Here is a 19,768-nt window from a genome sequence, read left to right on the forward strand (position 1 = left end):
ATTTAAGTCTATATGTTAATGGAATTTTCTAGATCTTAATCTGAACTCCGCTCCAATCCTTACTAAACTCTCCCAAGATTCTCTGGGGGTTTGTAGATACAGCAACTTTTTCTTCACTACTCCTTCTTTCTCTTTCTCTTTCTCTTTTTCCCTCTCCTCTCATCTTCTCTCTTTCTCTTCCTCCCTCTCCCCCTCCCTCTTTATTTTATATATCCCAGTCTGGCCTCAAATTGTTATATAGCTCAGGATGACCTTAAACTTCAGACCCTCCTGCCTCTACCACCCCAATGCTGGCATAATAGGCTTATGTGCCACCATGCCTGGTTTATGCAGTGCCAGGGGTTGAACCCAGGGCTTCATGCATACTTGATAAGAAGCCCACAAATTGAGCTACAATCCCAGCCCCAACCTCTGGAAGCATACTCTTGTCAGAGCACCTCATTTTCATCTGGCCCTTCCTCCTCCATCAGGGCCCCTTCGTTCCTGCAGATCTGTTCCCTCACACATCACCAGAGAAGTGAGGCTTCTCTTCATATGCCTTGGACTACTCGATCTTGAGAGAAACAATCAAACAAAAGCCAAAGGGCAAGTCAACTAGTCATCTTGGAGCTGGAGGGTGCAAAGTGGGTAGAAGTTTTTATTTTTTCCACTGCAGATTCCTGTGGCATAATGTCCCTACATCACAGATTTCCAGCTCCCTGTATGACCGCTGAGCTCTGAGTTGGGCAGAGATGGCCCAGTCTCAGAGGTGGTGCTAAGTTGCATCTCAAAGAAAGCATTCAGCTTTTGCCAACTGCTAATATATCCATGTGATAGTTCTCCCATTTAAATTTTTCATTTTAAGGGTTGGGCACTTGAGAGAGTTTATAATGAAAGAGCTTCAGGTATCAGATTAGTACTTTCCTAATAACATAAATGCACAACTGTTCATGCTTTTTTTCTTGCTCTGTGACAAGAAACATCCAGAGCCTCAGACACAAAATTTTCAAACTATTCTACCAGATGGCTGGAGAATACTGAGTAGCCATGCTTGTTAAAAAATAAGATTAGCAAGGATTAGAAATGCAGTAAAACAGGTCTGCACCTAATTGAAGCTTTTAGGAACAATTGGAAGGAGAAAGGTTTGGTTTGAAAAAAAAATTTTGAGACAAAACAGTGAGCACTTTGTATTGAGAATAAATGCCCGGGGTTCTTCTAATCATGTGCTCTCTATAATCCATCTCTACAGTGTCAAGAGAACATTGCTCTTGGGGCTCATTTCAGGGCTCTAACACTTTAAAAGAAAGATTAAGCTCTTTTGTATGTGCTTGGAATACAATACTGTATATCTGTACTCTCCTTTTTGTCGTCCCCCCCCCAGAGTGTGGTCACCTTAAGAATAAACAGAAAAAAAAGGTCTTCCTAAATATCATGTCATTTTTTTTAACCTATATGACAAAGATTTTCTTAAAGTAAAACAGGGTTTCTGGACACTTGGCACTGGGCAGTCCTTTACTGCAGGGCTGCCCTGGTGTAGGGTGCTAAACCCTGGCCTTGCCCTCTGACTGCTAAATGTCGTCAGTGCCTCCTCCTCTCCTGTCTCCCCCATTTGTGACAACTTGAAATGCTTCCAGATATCCCCCTCAACTGAGAACCACTGGGGCATAAGATAATCTTGCAAGTAATATTTTCATCATAATGGACAATAGAATTAGAAATTTTCAAAATTACATTTATTTTCTCATGCTCTTTTTGGAAGCTTATGGGTATCCATTTGTGGGCTTATTCAATAATATCATACCACAGACGCAGATTAAATACCTCCATTTGATTCAAAATACATTTCCATCAATCTCCCACATAAATACTAGCCAGCCTGACCCCGCTGAGTCTGAGATTCAGCACATTCAGAGTAGGTGGACCATAGACAGCTTATCTACCCATTAAGAATTCAATCTATCATATCTGTCAGCTTGTATATAAATTCTTCAAATACCAGGGTAGTGGCACTTTACCTCTTGTCTTGACCCATTCAGAAAAACTCTTTGCAAAAGCTGTCTTTCTAAATCCACCCAATAGATCCATTCCTCTTTGTAATGGAAATCCATGATCACTGAGATGCCAGCATCCACCACTAATTGCTTGTGATTTGTTCCTTCCGGGTCAATCCTAAAGATACTATTTCCATAGGAGAAAATTAGGAAGGGTGCAGGACCTGAGGGGAAAAAGAAAAACCAACTTGTACATTTTCAATGATATTTAATCTGATCTAGACAAAATGCTTCTTTATGACAACAAACACAAAATTAATATTTAATTCCTGGTTTTGTATTTTTATTTATTATTGATTTATTTGTTTTTATTTTTCAAGGAAGCATCTCACTTTAGCTGACCTGTAACTCACTGTGTAGTCCCAGGTTGGTCTCAAACTCATGGCAATTCTCTTACTTCTGCCTCCCAAGTACTGGGATTAAAGATGTGCACCACCATGCTGGCTCTGGTTTTATATTTTAAATTTTAAAAAACTATTGTATATTGCATAAACAGCTCCTACAGATTTCTACAAATCATCATCTGTACAAACTGATTATAAGAAATGAGCCTTGCCAAATTATGAAAGATGAACTATGTAAAAAACAAGATACCTTCTACTCATGTGCTCCAAAAGAAAACAAGTACTATGTTCTGATGTGAAAAGTCTGTATGGATGTCGATTTTACTTATATAAATTGGAAATAAAATTATTGCATTACTTACTTCAAATATCTGTGAACAAAATACCTGATAGAAACAAGGGGGAGGAAAGTCTATTTTGCAAGCAAGCACCTTTAACCACTGAACCATTGCTCTAGCCCAGAAGGTCTATTCTGGATCACAGTTTCAAGGGTTCTAGACCATTATGATAGGGATGGCATGGTAATACAGCTCTGACTGTGGTGGTGAAAGCCTATGGTAATGTCTGTTCACATCATGGTAGATTAGGAAGCAGAGAATGTGGCAGGAACCACAGGCTGAATACAGCCTGCAAGGGCTGGCCCCTAGTTACTTACTTCTGCCCAGCTAGGAGATACCTCCTATCAAGGTTCCACAGACTCCCAAAATACCACAACCAACAGAGGACCCAGCATTTACATCATGTGCGTGTGGGGGCACTTTGGATTCAAACCACGACAATTACAGATAGTTTTTTTTTTGTTTTTTTTTTTAATTTGAGAGAGACAGACACAGAGAGAAAGACAGATAGAGGGAGAGAAAGAGAATGGGCGCGCCAGGGCTTCCAGCCACTGCAAACGAACTCCAGACATGTGCGCCCCCTTGTGCATCTGGCTAATGTGGGACCTGGGGAACCGAGCCTCGAACTGGGGTCCTTAGGCTTCACAGGCAAGCGCTTAACCGCTAAGCCATCTCTCCAGCCCCAGATAGTTTTGATATTACTTTGGAAAAGGACTCCATATCAGTTACCTTCTCTGTTGCTGCAACAAAACCATGACAAGAAGAAACACAAGGGAGGCAGAGTTCATCTCGGCGTACAGTCCAAGGGGCAGGAAAGGCACAGCCAGCAGTGTGGAGCACCTGCTCACATTCATGCCACCACCGGGAAGCAGAGAACCATAAATGCTGGTGCTTAGCTCACTTTCTCTGTTCTGTTCAGCGTGGGAAGCCAGACCTTGGGGCGGTGCTACTCTAGTTAGCTGGGCCTTCCCACCATGAGTAACTTAATCTCGCACAGACATGCCTAGAGAACTGTCTCCTAAGTGACTCCAGATCCTGTTGACAATCAATATTAACCACCACAGGTCCCCTCTCTCTAGCCTCGCCTCATGGCCAGAGCCATCAGACAATAGAAGATAGGAAGTTTAAGTAGGAGCATTAAAAACTGGAGTTATGTCTACAAAAGTCTGGAAATATTTTGACCTGGTTATCATTACCAGATAAAATACAGGATGTCCAGTTAAATGCGAATTGCATGCATTGGCTGAACTTCTCTAACTTAAAAATCTAAAATTCCAAATGTTCCAAAATCCAAACTTTGAGAACCAACATGATGCCATGGGTGAAAATTTCACATCTGATCACTTATAATAGGCCATAAATAGACCATACATAAATACATAATACATAAATAGACCATACATAGGTCACTAAAAATGTTGTATAAAAATCAGCTTCCAGCTAAATGAGGTATAAATGAAACATAAATAAATTTTGTCTTCTGACCTCATTATGTATAGGAAAATATTCCAGAATCTAAAAGTAAAACATTTCTGACTCAAATACTTAAACAGGGTATAATCAATCTCTATGTTGGATATACTCATACTCAAAGATAATTTTCTGTTTACCTAAAATTCAAATGAAAATGGGCACCTTGACTATTTATTTGCAAAATCTGAGTGGTGAACTTCCTCGGTTCCTACAGGGTCTTGCTCTGTACCCTAACGTGATACATAGAATCCTGTCCTATTTGCGGCCATGACTACCTACCCACTCTGACTCCCTAGTTCTTACCAACTGCATGGGATCTCAAGTCCTTATTTGGAAACCTCACCATTAATTACTGGCTGAGCTCAGAGCTTGATTGGATGCTCCCAGAGAAATCCAGGAGGTAGTTTCTGCCCCTGCAGCCAAGCTGGTTTCTTTAGTCTCTCCTGACCGAAAAGCAAGAGAATTCCACACCTTACCTTTAGACAATGACGGGACCCTAGAGGTAAGGGAGGTATTGACGAACAATCCTAATATATTCTTGCTAGCCTTGTTCCATTCCATTTGAATATTAAGCCTTAGTACCTTAATGGAACTCAATAATGCATTTATTGTTCTAAGGAGCAAATAACAAGATAGTTAACATAAGTTAACATCTTATTCAGGGGTCATGTTCTTTATTTTGAGTGTTGTATGTGTACACATGTGCACAGGTGGTGTATGTACAGGTGTGCAGATGTGTGTCCCCTTTGCCCACATGTATAAAGGCCAGAAGAGAACATCAGGTGTCCTCTATCATTCCCAGAGACAGTCTCTCACTGAATCTGTGGTTCCCTGGTTTTATGTCTAGGTTGGCTGACCAATGAGCCCTGCTGAGCCTCCTGCCTCTCTCTCCCTCAGTGCTGGAGTGACAGGCATGCGTGGCCATACCCAGCTTTTTAAATGTGTGCTGGATTGAACTCAGGCCCTCACAGTTGCAAACCAAACATTGTTACCTGCTGAACCACTTCCCAGGCCCGAAGAGTGATGCTCAGAAGTCAGAAAGCATTAATTACACTTCAGAGGACACATCAGCATAGATACAAGAGGCAGAAATAAGTGTCAGAGCATGAGAGTGCGACATTGGTGCCACTATAGAGGTCCAAGAGGATGAACTGATGCCTGTTCCCATATCTTGTGTCAATACTAGACCCTGTCCAGATGAGAAGGGATTTTCTTTTTTTTTTAAATTTTTTATTTATTTATTTGAGAGTGACAGACACAGAGAGAAAGACAGATAGAGGGAGAGAGAGAATGGGCGCGCCAGGGCTTCCAGCCTCTGCAAACGAACTCCAGACGCGTGCGCCCCCTTGTGCATCTGGCTAACGTGGGACCTGGGGAACCGAGCCTCGAACCGGGGTCCTTAGGCTTCACAGGCAAGCGCTTAACCGCTAAGCCATCTCTCCAGCCCGGGATTTTCTTTTAAAAAATGTTTTATTTATTTATTTATATTTTTAATTTTTTTTTGTTTGTTTTTTTGTTTGTTTTTTGAGGTAGGGTCTTGCTCTAGCCCAGGTGGACCTGGAATTCACTATGGAGTCTCAGGGTGGCTTCAAACTCACGGCGACTCTCCTACCTCTGCCTCCCAAGTGCTGGAATTAAAGGCATGTGCCACCACGCCTGGCTAACTCCCCATAGTTTTTATGAATCCTAATGATGTCCAAGCATTCCCATAGTCCAAGATCTTTTAACTGAGCCCCAATACCCAAAAATATGCCAAAAAATCCCATAATGGCACAGAATAAACATTCACATTGAAAAAGATGGCATCAGGCATAGCAAAGAAATATTCAATCAATACAAAATTTAAAAAGGGCAAACATCAAACTGTAGCTTCAAGTCCAACAACTCTAGTCAGTGACAAGTCTACAAATCTGGTAATTCTAACCAGCAATAAGTCTCTGGAATTCCAATTCCGCCCCCTCCAGCTAGGCTACTCACAGTCCTGGAAGACTTCATCCAGGCCAGCAGCTCTCCTTAGCAGCCATCTCATAGTCCTGGCATCTCCACTGGGTCTCCACTGCAAGCCACAGCCCATTCACATGGGTCTCCATTGGGTCTCCATGCAGGCATCCAGCAGACCTGCTTCACACTGCTCATGGCCATTTCCAAAACACAAGACCATGTTGCAAACTCAATGTCTCCCTCTTTCCTGCATTTCTTATACTCTATAATACTAGGTAGGGTGTCAATTTGTTAATCCAGGGGGGAATAAAGCAGACTGTGAAGAACAGGACACTCCTTGAGCACTAAGGCCCCTCCAAAAGAGCCTACATTCTTCCTGTTGCCCCAGTGCAGGTCAGCTGGCCCAATCTCAATTGTTGTAATCTTTCAATTACAGCTGAACAGGCAGCAGCTTCACTCACAGATTTCCTTTCTTTTACTGTGCCATATTCCCCTGCTCACACTAGTTCATTTCTATGCAATGAAAACTTGCACAAATGCTCAGGACATGGGCATAACACTAAGCATCTCACACAAACTGCTACTTGCCCAGTCCAAGCAAAGCTCTTCCTCAATCTTATAAGCCAAACCTCCCAGTCCATAGTTCTTACTGCATTAAGGTCTAAGTTTGACAAAATAGTCCATCAAGCTGTACTTACAGCACTGCAAGGCATCTCTTAGGCCAAGGTTTCATCCTTCCACATTCCTCTTGAAATTCAGCTCCAAAAGGCCAAAGCCACACAGTCAGGTGTCTAACAGCAAATGACATCATTCCTCAGTACCAACTATACAGTTATAGTCAAGTTCACATTGCTGGCAGAAATCACCTGACCAAGAGCAGCTTTTGGGAAAAAAATGGTTTATTTTGACTTACAGACTCAAGGGGAAGCTCCATGATGGCAGGGGAAAATGATGGTATGAGCAAAGGGTAGACATCACCCCCTGGCCAACATAGGTGGACCATAGCAACAGGAGAATGTGCCAAACACTGGCAAGGTTTCCCCAACAATACACTCCCTCCAGGAGGCGCTAATTCCCAAATCTCCATCAGCTGTGAACCTGGCATTCAGACACCTAAGGTTATGGGGGACACCCAATCAAACCAGTACACCCTTATTGGATTATTAGTATATACTAGAGGTACTTTGTACTTCTGGGAGAGTCTGCAAGCCCATCTCCAGAGACAGATCATGGGAACTGGATGTTGCTCTCAAATCTGGCCAAAGTCAGCAGAGTGTGCATGTTTGAACAGTGAAAGTGTTTCCCACATCAAACCCAATGCAGGGACTAGAGAGACAGTTTAATTGATAAAATCCTTGTCCCTCACCCATATGACCTGAGATTGGGTCCCCAGCGCCCATGTAAAAGCCACATGCACAGCGTCTGGAATCCCATCACTGGGGAAGTGAAGGCAAGGAATCTCTGGAGCTTACTGGGAAGCTCATTAGCCCAACTGGTAGATTCAAGGTTCAGTGACAGGTATCTCTCAAAAAATACCAAAACACACGCGCACACACACACACACACACACACACACACACACACACTCACACGAAGCCCTACATGCATTCATTTTAGTTGCAGTACAGTAGGAGGAAAGTGTTTAGAAAATCAAACCACATTTCCAGGGATCACCAGCTAAAGACTGCAAACAAGTCTCTGACTTCCTGAATGTGGGGTGCGTTGAGGGCTCTCAGGACCTGGAAGGCTCTGAGCAGGCTTGGAGAGTATTGCAGATGTTCATCAGTCACTACAAAGAACTGTGGCACAGGGGAGTGACAAAAAGCAGACTAGGATTGAAGTGGGTGACAGGAAGAGAACATGTCATCTCCTCTGAAGTGGGCGACAGGAAGAAAACATTTCATGTTGTCCGGAGTCTGTGGGATGTGCCCACACAGGCAAGCAGAAAGAGCCACTGGCTGTCCTCTGTGGCCTTGGGGACAAAGGCTCAGGGGCAGCTAGTTACTGGTTACCTTGGAAAGAATTCAACCAGATTAACAACAAAGCTAGCCCATGCGATGGCCATGATGCCACAAGCCTTGCCAGCACAGTTTTGTTTTGTTTTGTTCTCCGCCCCCCCCCCCCCCCCCCGAGCCTGAAAACACATTGAAAGCTCTCACCGGGAACTCACTCCTGGACTTTGAAGAGTCAGTGGGACCAAGAAAAAAAATGCAGCTTTGAACAGATGGTCTGGCCAGGCATCTCCTCATGCTGTTTGGTCCACCTCTGTCCCTAAGCCACAGGAGCTTGTCATCTGTTACCACATCCCAGCAGACTGAAGGAGACCTCTGGTTTTATAAAATGGAAAAAGTTTTCTTTTCTGCTGAAAGATTTTGCCATCTCCATTTTCCAGTCATACGCACAAATTCCGTTTTTGGATAACCTCTACTCTCCTCTCAGCTTACCTATTAATATCAAAATTCAAGGCAAGTTACAGAAATCAGGTGACTTAGAAATAATAGAGAAGCCAAACGAATGTTATATGTGGGTGCACATGTGCTCTGCATGTTGGGGGGTGTTGCTCCTCAGGAGCACTATCCGCCTATTTTTTTCTTGAGGCAGTGTCTCTCAATGGCCTGGAGTTAGCCGAATCAGGCTAGATTGGTTGCCCAGTGATCCTTAGGGATCCCCCTGTCTCTAGCATCATAGTGCTGCTATTGCAAACACTTTGCCTTTTACAGGCGTTCTTGGCTTTAAAGCAGTTAGTTTACTGACTGAGCTAGCTCCCAGCCCAAGAGATTCGAGTTTAAGTTTTAACTCTGTAAAGAACACTCAGGGGTTCCATTTTGTTTCCTGGAACATGTGGGTGAAGACCTGAGCAGTGGGAGAAATGTATTCATCAGAGCAGAAACCAGCCCCTGCTGACCACCAGCTGTATTTACATTCAAGCTCAGAGGCTTGCCCCTGGTCCTCGTGACCATCTGCAAAATTAATCTTTATTTTTCAGTAGGACTTCTCAAGTCTGTAATGTGCTGTGATACATTTTAATGCCCCAGGAAGGTGGGCAGCCAGCTGCAAAGAATATCACCCTGGTGTTATCTGGAGAACAACACAGTATTGCATTATTTCTTTTCATTGAGTAATTCTAGGTAAGTGCCCCTATTGTGCCCATGGTGCAGAAGAAGCTGAAATTTAAAGTGACTACCTTGCCACATGGGCCAAAACAGATCTGAGCAGAGATATTAAGTGGTGATTTCTCATTACAGATCGTAGCTTCTATACACAGGCTGCACAGCTGACCCCAAACTAAATGCATCAAGAATTTACTGTATGGTATGTTGTGTTCAGATGTGTGGGAAACCTCTCCACAGACCACTATTCTAAGCATATGCCCCACAACACTGGATTCTTTATATCCATGTTCCAAGAACTAATTATAAAGGATGACATCACGTGGACACTTTCCATCTAGTACATTGCAACCCACCTATAGTGCATTTTTTTTGTATCCTGTGACTCTCAGAACTTCCTCCATCTTCAAAGCTACAGTAGAGCATCCTCAGACGTTCTCTGCTCCCATCGCCTGACTTTCTCCTGCGCTGTTCTTAGCCTGCCCTTTCACATCAAGACCTCATCCCCAGTCAGACATGGTGGCGTATGCCTGTAATTCCAGCACTTGTGAGTCTGACGCAGCAGGATTGTCAAGAGTTCAAGACCAGCCTGAGCCACATAGAAAGACTCTTAACAAAGGAAAGAAGGAAGACGTGGAGAAAGGAAGGAAGAGAGAACAGAAAGGAGTGAGGGACAGAAAGAGGGAGGGAGTGCTATGGAAGGCAGCATCCCCAGGTTTGGGTGTCGATCATGGTACAGCACTTGCCTATCGTGCACAATCCTCAGGACTGGGGCATGGAGAAAGACACAGGAACATTTTGGGGCCGCATTCAGCCTCCAATAGTTAATGATTGTGAAACAAAAATCATTCGAGTCCAGTGCTTTGGACTGAGCTCCTGCAGTCCCCAAAACAGTAGCCACTAACGGGGTCCATTAGACACACCAGAACACATCAGACCAACATGGAGTCTATCCTGTCAAATGCCATATAATAAAACTGTAGTTTTTTTAAAAAATATTTTTCTTTATTTATTTGCAATCAGAGACAGATAGTGAGAAGAGAGACAGACAGAGAGAATAGGTGCACCAGGACCTCCAGCCATGCAAACTAACTCCAGATGCATATGCCATTTTGTGCATCTAGTTTTACATGGGTACTGGGGAATTGAACCTGGGTCCTTAGGCCTTGCAGGCAAGCCTTAACTGCGGAGCCATCTCTCCAGCCACTCAAAGTGAAGTGTTAAAGAAGCAGATATATCCCCAGCAGAGGACTCACTTTTCCTCAAAATAGGAAATTCCACTGTCTAAATCGGTAATCTTTCAGAAAGCATGAAGTCACAGATGCTCACCAGTTGCTGTTGACTGCTCTGTTTCATTCTTCCCATCTTACCAAGCCCACACTTCTGCCCTCTCCCAGTGAGAGCGCTTGCTTTACCACGCAACATGGAGGCTCCACCATTCATAAATTTCCAAGAAAGGCCATTTAGAGCTGTTACTAAATGGGTTGTAATTTTGCCTTGTCCATGATGTTCAACATCGTTTTATGGACTTACACACAACCCTATGTTCTTTCCGGTTAAGTTCTTCGCCTCTTTTTAAGTTGTATTGTTCTTATGCTGTAGGAAATCTTTTGTTTGAAGTAAACTGACTTTTAAAAAATTGATTATTTATTTATTTGCACATGCATGTGTGTGGAGTGGCATGCCAGAGTATCCTGCCACTGAAAAGAAATGCCAGATACATGCGCATGCATGGGCGATAGGGAACTGAACTTAGGACAAGGTTTTGCCATCATGTGCCTTTAACTGCAAATCCATCTCCCCAGCCTAAGTGAACAGTTTAAATACCTCTCTGCTTTTCATCATAAATCAGGCTCAGCTGAAGACAACTACAACCCAACTAAAATGGATTTATGAACATGAACCATAAGAAAAGATTGTTTTCAGCTATTAAACATACACACACACACACACACACACACACAAGACAAGACTCCAAAATCACTGGGGTGATCTGTCTGTGGAGCCTGGCCCCCCATCTCTTTACCTCTGGGCTGGGTTCATCTTCATTGGAGATACCCACAGAGCCACAAGTCCTCTGGTGTTCAAAATGGAGGTGAGGTGATGACTTCTGTTTCATTTATTTTTATTTTTATTTGTTTATTTGAAAGTGACAGACAGAGTGAGAAAGAGGCAGAGAGAGAATGGGCGCACCAGGACCTCTGGCCACTGCAGACGAACTCCAGACGCGTGCGCCCCCTTGTGCATCTGGCTAACGTGGGTCCTGGAGAATCGAGCCTTGAACCAGGGTCATTAGGCTTCACAGGCAAGCGCTTAACCGCTAAGCCATATTTCCAGCCCCTGTTTCATTTTTGAGATAGGGTCCTGCTTTGCATTCAAGGCTGAACTGACAATCCCACCGTCTTAGTCTCTGAAGTTCTTGTAAGCATTGTAAGCACTGGTCACCATATACAGCAAAATATGCTTTAGTATTTAATTTTAATAGCTGTCATAGACCAGATGTTTCTCATAGTTATATCTCTACTAAGTGAAAGAAATTCTTCATTGGCTGCATTTGCAGTCACAACATTTACTTTTTTTCAATATTTATTTATCTATTTATTTATTTGACAGAGAGAGAGGGAGATGGAGAATGAAAGAGAGAGAGAGAAAGAATGGGCACACCAGGGCTTTCAGCCACTGCTAATGAATTCCAGACGCTTGTGCCCCCTTTGTGCATCTGGCTAATGTGGGTCCTGGGGAATCAAACCTGGGTCCTTTGGCTTTGCAGGCAAACGCCTCAACCGCTAAGCCATTCCATCACCCAACATTTACTTTTTAATTATAGCTGTCAATTATTTACAAATTTTGTCAAATGATATTAGCAAATGTCTATTTTCCCAGGTTTCAATCAGGAAATGTGAACCTCGTAGAAGGTGCTGCATTTTATATTTTTAACAAATTGAATAAAAGGGGAAAATATTTTTCTCATTCATTTTTAAAATAATGTTTTATAAAAAATGTTTTACTTATTTATTTATTTGCAAGGAGAGAGAGAATGGGAACACAAGGTCCTCCTGCCACTGCACACAAGCCCTAGATGTATGTGCCACTCCGTGCAGCTGGCTTTCCATGGGTACTGGGGAATCAAACTCAGGCCTTTAGGCTTTTCAAGCAAACACCTAAAATGTGGAGCCATTTCTCTAACCCCTCTTCATTCTTTTTATCTGGAAGATTTTTTTTTTTTTTACAATAGTTTTTGAAACTGTTCCCAAGGGTTCTAAACAGCAGTAAATAAATAAATAAAAATATTTTAAAAAATAATATGTACTATTTGCTCTCTTAAATGTTTCATTTCAAGACACTCTGTGGGAAGCGAGCAGGACCAGTGTTTTCATGGTTACCCCCCCACACACACACACACCACCCCGTAGACAGGGCTGAGAGATCCTGGTTCATCCTGTGTTTATAGGAGTGACTGCATCAGGGACCCCCCGCCCCCCAGCCTCTTAGTGCTCTAGCTCTACTGCCCTGGGCCCTAAGCCTTTCGTAATCTGTCGTACAGGTCCCCGTGGAATCACCCAAGCCATGTGTTTGCTGATGGTCCAGTAAATTCAGTGGCTTCACTACTCTGGATCCACTTAAAGGCATTTACAAAATGCTTTTGCTGAGAAAATTTCTTCCAAGACACATTTTTTCCCCCTTAGCTGGTTCGTGAAAAAGATGCAAGCATCATTGCTGAAATACATAGGAAGTAGACTGAGATTCCTTCCATGTAAATTATACTGACAGGTTTTTATTCAAGTCATATTAGCAAGCATAAGTTCAGTGTTTGCACTGTGCTTGGACTGGCGGCGTGGATGTGGCTGACTATAACATCCTGGCACAGGGTGGGTGAGTGGGGAACATGGGCTCCATAGTGTAGAGGCCAGAGGCAGGGGGGCTGCAGTTTGACTATCATCGTTTGCTTTTCTTAAAACTAAATTTTTCAGATTCAACTCGTAGCTTAAAATCTGTTTTCCAAGAAACTGAAGATTGCAAACAACACTAATATTCCAAACACAAGAAAATAATAATGACGGAAGTACAGGCCACAGGCCTAGCGCTTTGCATGGTCCTCACTGAGCTATAGAATACTTTCATTTTGTTTTTCCCTTTTGTGTGTATGTGTGTGTGTACGTCTATGTATGGGTGCATGGGTTTGTTTGCTGGTGTGTGGAAGCCAGAAGACAATCTCGGGTGTCCTTCCTCAGATGTCACTGTTTTTATGACAAATAGGCTATCCTGACTGGCCAGTGAGATCCAGAGATCCACTTTCCCTACCTCCTTTGCACTGGGATTACAAGTGTACACCTGGAATTTTTTATTTTTTTTTTAATTTTTATTTATTTATTTATTTGAGAGTGACAGACAGAGAGAAAGACAGATAGAGGGAGAGAGAGAGAATGGGCACGACAGGGCTTCCAGCCTCTGCAAACGAACTCCAGATGCATGAGCCCCCTTGTGCATCTGGCTAACGTGGGACCTGGGGAACCGAGCCTCGAACCGGGGTCCTTAGGCTTCACAGGCAAGCGCTTAACCGCTAAGCCATCTCTCCAGCCCTACACCTGGAATTTTTTATGTGGGGTTTGGGATCAAACTCAGATCCTCATGGTTGTGAGGCAAGCATATGGTAGACTGAATTACCTCCTCAGGCACTCTTTAGATTTCTGCCTTTATTTAATTATTTTTTAATTTTGGTTTTTCAAGGCAGGGTCTTGCTCTAGCTCAGGCTGACCTGGAATTCACTATGTAGTCTCAGGGTGGCCTCGAACTCATGGCGATCCTCCTACCTCTGCTTCCCGAGTGCTGGGATTAAAGGCATGCGCCACCATGCCCTTTTTAGATTTTATTTTAAAAGTGGAGGGGGGAGCAGCTAGTGGAGAAATTAAGACAGTCTGAAAAAAGGATTTATACTCACAAGTATTGGTGATGAATCCCAGAAAGTGTGTAAAATGAGCCTTGAAATCTTGCTTAGTGGTAGCATGTGGCCATCGGGACAAGGGAGAAGTTTAAACATGGGTAGAGAGCACCAGAAAACAGCTCTTCGTAATTACGCTACCTAAGACCACATTTCCTTCCGCTTGTGGATGTGGTAAAATGACACTAAAATGTCACGTGGGAAGCTGCACGACAGCACATTAAAGGTGTGCCCTTGTGACACTGAAAACTTGGTGAAATACGTGCTAGAGATGTGAAACATGTGCACAGAGGTGTCAGGTAAGGGTGCTTCTGATGTACTTCAGCTTATGATATTTTGTATAAACTAATAGGCAACATCCGCCAGGAATTATGTGTCAGGCTAGAATCTACGCATTTTACATGAATGAACTGAATCTTCATAAGAATTCCATTAAGTATTATTATCTCCATTTTATTTTTGAAGATGAAACAACTAAGGCACAGAGAGGTGAATAATGAGCTAAAAGTCATGTCGCTGGTAAGACTGGAGCCAGGAGAGTTAACATGAGCAGTGTATCTCCAGGGCCCGAAATGTTAGCTCCCTTTTCATATGCCTCTTGCTTTCAACAATGATACGTGCATCTTTTTAATAAACCATCTGAAGGAAAAAAATATGTCTCAGAATTAATTTTCTCAGCAGAAACGTTTTGTGAAAAAACTTAAGTGTATCCAGGGTAATGAAGACACTGAATTTACTAGACCATCAGCAAAAACAGGCTTGGGTGATTCTACAGAGACCCGTGTGACAGCTGATAGCTTACGACGGGCCCAGGGCAGTAAAGTTGCGGGGCGCTAACAGGCTGGGAGGGGGGGGATGTCCCTGATGCAGTCACTCCTGTAAACACAGGATGAACCAGGATGTCCCAGTCCTGTCTACTGGGTGGGTGGGGAGTAACCATGAAAACACTGGTCCTGCTCGCTTTCCACAGTGTCTTGAAACGAAACAAGTAAGAGAGCAATCAAATAATGCATATTATTAAAAAAAAAAAGGGGCTGGACAGATGGCTCGGTGGTTAAGGCACTTGCCTGTAAAGCCTAACGACCCTGGTTCAACTCCCCAGTACCCATGTAAAGCCAGATGCACAAAGTAGCACACGCATCTGGAGTTTGTTTGCAGTGGCTGGAAGCTCTGGTGCACCTATTCTCCTTCCCTCTCTCTCCCTCTCTCCCTCTCTCTCTCTCCCCTTGCAAATAAATAAATAAAATAAACAAAGGAAAACAAATAAATGTTTAATTTTTAACTTTTTTCTGTGATTACACATGGATATCAGTATGATGACACTCAAAAAAAAAAAAAAAAAAAAACAGAACCTAAACAATGACACTTTATTCCCCAAAGTTGCAAGTGACATTTTAACAATGAGTGAGAAAGTGACTGCTAATTGTAAGAAATTTATGTGTGAGGGCAGTAGTTTGAAAATCAATATTGGAAATGTGTCCGTGGTTACGTGGTTGTGTTGTTGAATACTTCCCTCCCCGCCTCCCACCTACCCAGGATAGAGTCTTACTCTAGTCCAGGCTGACCTGGAATTCACTATGTAGTCTTAGGGTGGCCTTGAACTCACAGTGATCCTCCTACCTCTGCCTCCCAAGTGCTGGGATTAAAGGTGTGTGGCACCACGCCCAGTTTGTTGAATACTTTTGGTAGGAAGAGGCATTAAAACCATTAGAGGGGCTGGAGAGATGGCTTAGCTGTTAAGCGCTTGCCTGTGAAGCCTAAGGACCCCGGTTCGAGGCTCGGTTCCCCAGGACCCACGTCAGCCAGATGCACAAGGGGGCGCACGCGTCTGGAGTTCGTTTGCAGAGGCTGGAAGCCCTGGCGTGCCCATTCTCTCTCTCCCCCTCTATCTGTCTTTCTCTCTGTGTCTGTCGCTCTCAAATAAATAAATAAATGAACAAAAAATATATATATATATTTAAAAAAGCCATTAGAGGAGTGGACTTTGAACAGTTTGGGAACCATGCTCATTAAACTTTGTCAAACAGTAGCCTGGGGTGCTGAGTGTTGCTCTTGTCAGACCCTCATGAGCTGCTGCCTATGTGTGAACCTCAGTCGCTCTCTGAAGCAAGAGAGGTCAGCAACATGACCTTCAACAGCCTCTCTAGCTCTTCTTTCTAGTTTAACATTCCTTTCTACCCACCTGCATTATGGAAATTCAGAGTTTCCCTGTTTGGACATTTTTGTACATCGGTCTAAGACTGTGGTAAATTCCCAGATAAATATTATTCCTCTTAATGTCTACTTTCCATGAAATATGTCCTCCTCGCTGCTTCCCTAAACTTCAAATACCAAATTGTATTGTGTAAGTTCTATTTAAGGGAAAAAAAAAACTTTGGTTTTTTTGAGGTAAGAGGTCACTCTAGCTGACCTAAAATTCACTATGTAGTTCCAGGCTGGCCTTGAATTTATAGTGGTACTCCTACCTCTGCCTTCCAAGGCTGGGATTAAAGGTGTGCACCATCATTCCTAGGTAAAGGAATTAAAAAAAACACAACAACTTGAAACAAACAACTGCCCCCAAGTGACATAAGTGTCCAATACTGTGCCTAAAGATTAATCAAGTGATTAAATCTTAAATTTTTATTGAAGGTTCTTCAAATTGCAAGGCTCATCATATAGATGTTTGCCTATAGATTCTTAGGACTTAAGTATTCTTAAACAAAAAGAAAGAGAGGAAGAAGAAAAAGGAGGGAGAGAGGGAAGAAACAGGAAGGAGGGAAGGAAAGTTACAAGTTGTTCAAGCCTATTTCTCTAGTTCTAAATTGATTGCTCTCATTAATCCTACTCTGGCCAGAGCTATGTTTGGGGCCATAGCTCTATGTATAGTTGCTAAAATATAAAGAAAAAATACTTTTTATAATTTTTTAAATATTGAAGATAAATGTTGCCAATAGCAATGATGACTATTTAGGGGCTGGAGAGGTGACTTAGTGGTTAAGGCCCTTGCTTGCTGGCAAAGCCAAAGGACCCAGGTTCAATTCCCCAGTACCCACATAAAGCCAGATACACAAGTTGGCACATGTGTCTGGAGTTCCTTTGCAGTGGCTAGAGACCCTGGTGCACCCATGCTCTCTCTCTCTCTCTCTCTCCTCTCCAATAAATAAATAAATATTTTTTAAAAGAATAACTATTTAGAAGAAAACTCTTGTCATCCAGGATAGTAATGTGTCACTAAGAACACCCTGGGTAACATGATTTCTAGGACTTGGCTCATCAAAGGAAAATGACTTTGAATTTTTGGAAAAATTGAAGAAATAGATGGTGAAAAATTTAAACAAAGCATAGCTGCTTCTAATTTGTGAATGAACTAAAACCACTTCTCAAGGGGCACACCATGTGCTGAAGATCAAGGCAGCTGCCATGATGTTGTCCCTGTCTCTGTATCCTAGCAACCATCTCCATACAGAAGGAGCCACCTCATGGATGAAACTGGCTGAGCCCTCAGCGCTGCAGAGCATGCCACCAGGCAGTCCCAAGGCAAGAAAGAGGCAGAGCTTTTCTAGAAAAGTCCTTCTCGAGCCTCTCACAGGGAGAAGCTTTGCAAATCAATCAGAGGAGAGCCTGAAATCACTATGACAGGAGTCACCAGGGCCCCAGATGCCTTCAGAGCCACACAATCCCAGAATCCTAGGAAATACTTGGGAAATCCCAACACTGAGAGACATGAGCATGCTTGGCCAACTTTGCAGAACCCCAAACTCAAGATGTGAAAACAGATATACAAATTCAAACTCCAAGCCTAGGAAAACCAGAAAGTAATGGGAATAGAAGTTTAATGACCTGTATTAGGCTAGGATAAATGAAATTTCTGTGTATCTGCTATTTCCCATGACTGAGAGAAAAGCTGTGAATGACAATGTTAAGCAACAGAACTACTCCTAAAGAAAGATATATTCACATGCAAGATTTTACAACCGACCTTGAAGGTTAGGAGCACCGACCTGTAAAACACATGAAATGCATTTTCAAAAACACTGAGGCCTGTCAAGGACTGTAAAAGTCCCTTCTCCTTTCTCAGCAAACATGCTATCCTTAGAAGCTTGACTCTGCCCCCTATGTGCCATGGTCCTTAGTAAATGGGCTAACTGGGGAGTAACTAGAATGGTGATCTGAAAGCCACCTCAGTTCCAATTAGGGACCTCTACAAAACCATCTGTATTCCTAATGACCTAACGTTTCCTTTGTGTGAGTCATATAAGCATTCAAATGATAGTGTGGACAGAGTGGGGACAGTTACATCCCAGTCACCTCAATCAAAGTTTCTGTAATTGCTTTTGTTGTTAACTCTAACATGAAAACAACTAACACTCTCCAGCTCCATAGCTCCTCAACTTTGTAGCAACAGCTAAAACTAAACACTCAACTGCTTCATGAAACATGAAATTTCTTCAAAAGCTTTAAAAATTCCTTGAAAGAAAGTACCTTGCTTCCACTGGGACTATAATGGGCTGCCAGCAGTTAGACTTAACATAGTACTGATAACAATCCCAATAATAGGGCACAATTCACTTTATTTCAAAGTAAGGAAAGTGAGACACGGGGCTGGGATCTGAGCCTAGGCAGCCAGTCTGTCTCCAAAGCTCATCTTGTTTTCTACTAGTCTCTACTACTTATTTAAGACCAAAACCCACTCAGAATTTACAGATAGTTTTAGACATCGCATATACAAAGCAGGTCATCCTGCAGTTTCTCTGCAGTTGCATGGTAACAGTATCATTTGCATAACGGGCTGAGGAGGAGCTGTGGGTCTGGGCATCCCTCTACTCAGCTTGTGGTTGCGAAGCTGACCAAGCTCAGTGACTTCACTCTGAGGGCTAAGGTCATCTGCCCGGTCTGCAAACTTGGTGCCTTCCAGGATCCCTCGCACAGCCTGCTTTCTCAGGCTGGATGCCTTCCTCACCCTCCGTTTACCAAGAACATTCATACACAACGGCAGGCACAGATGCCAGGCAGGAACACTTCCCTTTTCAACTGACACTCGTCCCCCAGGACAAACAGGTTTGAAAGTTCAGAAGCCACTTGCTCGCTGTGCATTTTGCTGCTGCTCCGGTCTACCTTAGCATAAAGAGAAACTAAGAAACCACTCCATTTAAATCCTGGGGAATAGAAAGAAAACCAACTTCTGTCTTGGTTTCGCTGGCTAGCCCTCATGGGAGCAAAACCCTGACATGGGTTTGCCTGACTCTTGTTAGAGCACAAAGCACTCCTCTTGCTGGGTTGGCTACAGAGGTGATTGGTCTCGATGCCAAGGGCAAGAAATAAGAGAAGTAGAGTTTAAATGAGGGGAAAAATAGACTATGTCACCATTTTCTATTTACAGAGGAGAAAGAAATACTATCCTCTGAAATGCAGGGGTGACGGGGTGTGACCCAGGCAGTTATCAGCTAACATAAGATGGAGAGTGTGAACCAACGCATTTAAAACAGTGACTTATGAGAAAGTAGGGAACAAAGGTACACAGTGACATCCAGACATATCGCACTCCGAGAGGTCTGTGGCCTATCACTGTGCTGTTCAAATTAAGGCACCTCATGCATGACTTGATAAAAAA

General features: G+C 43.1%; 1 protein-coding gene across 4 annotated transcripts in view; it reads right to left on the minus strand.

Moving 5' to 3' along the window:
- Egf (epidermal growth factor) overlaps positions 1 to 19,768 on the minus strand; it is a 102,501-nt gene that overhangs the window by 79,486 nt on the left and 3,247 nt on the right. For all 4 annotated transcript variants that reach the window (XM_045143575.1, XM_045143574.1, XM_045143573.1 and 1 more), the window contains exon 2: positions 1,995 to 2,194. In XM_045143575.1, coding sequence (XP_044999510.1) covers positions 1,995 to 2,194 — 200 coding nt within the window. The remainder of the gene's footprint in view (positions 1 to 1,994; positions 2,195 to 19,768) is intronic.

This window comes from Jaculus jaculus, chromosome 2 (assembly GCF_020740685.1).
Source record: "Jaculus jaculus isolate mJacJac1 chromosome 2, mJacJac1.mat.Y.cur, whole genome shotgun sequence".
Lineage (NCBI taxonomy): Eukaryota > Metazoa > Chordata > Mammalia > Rodentia > Dipodidae > Jaculus > Jaculus jaculus.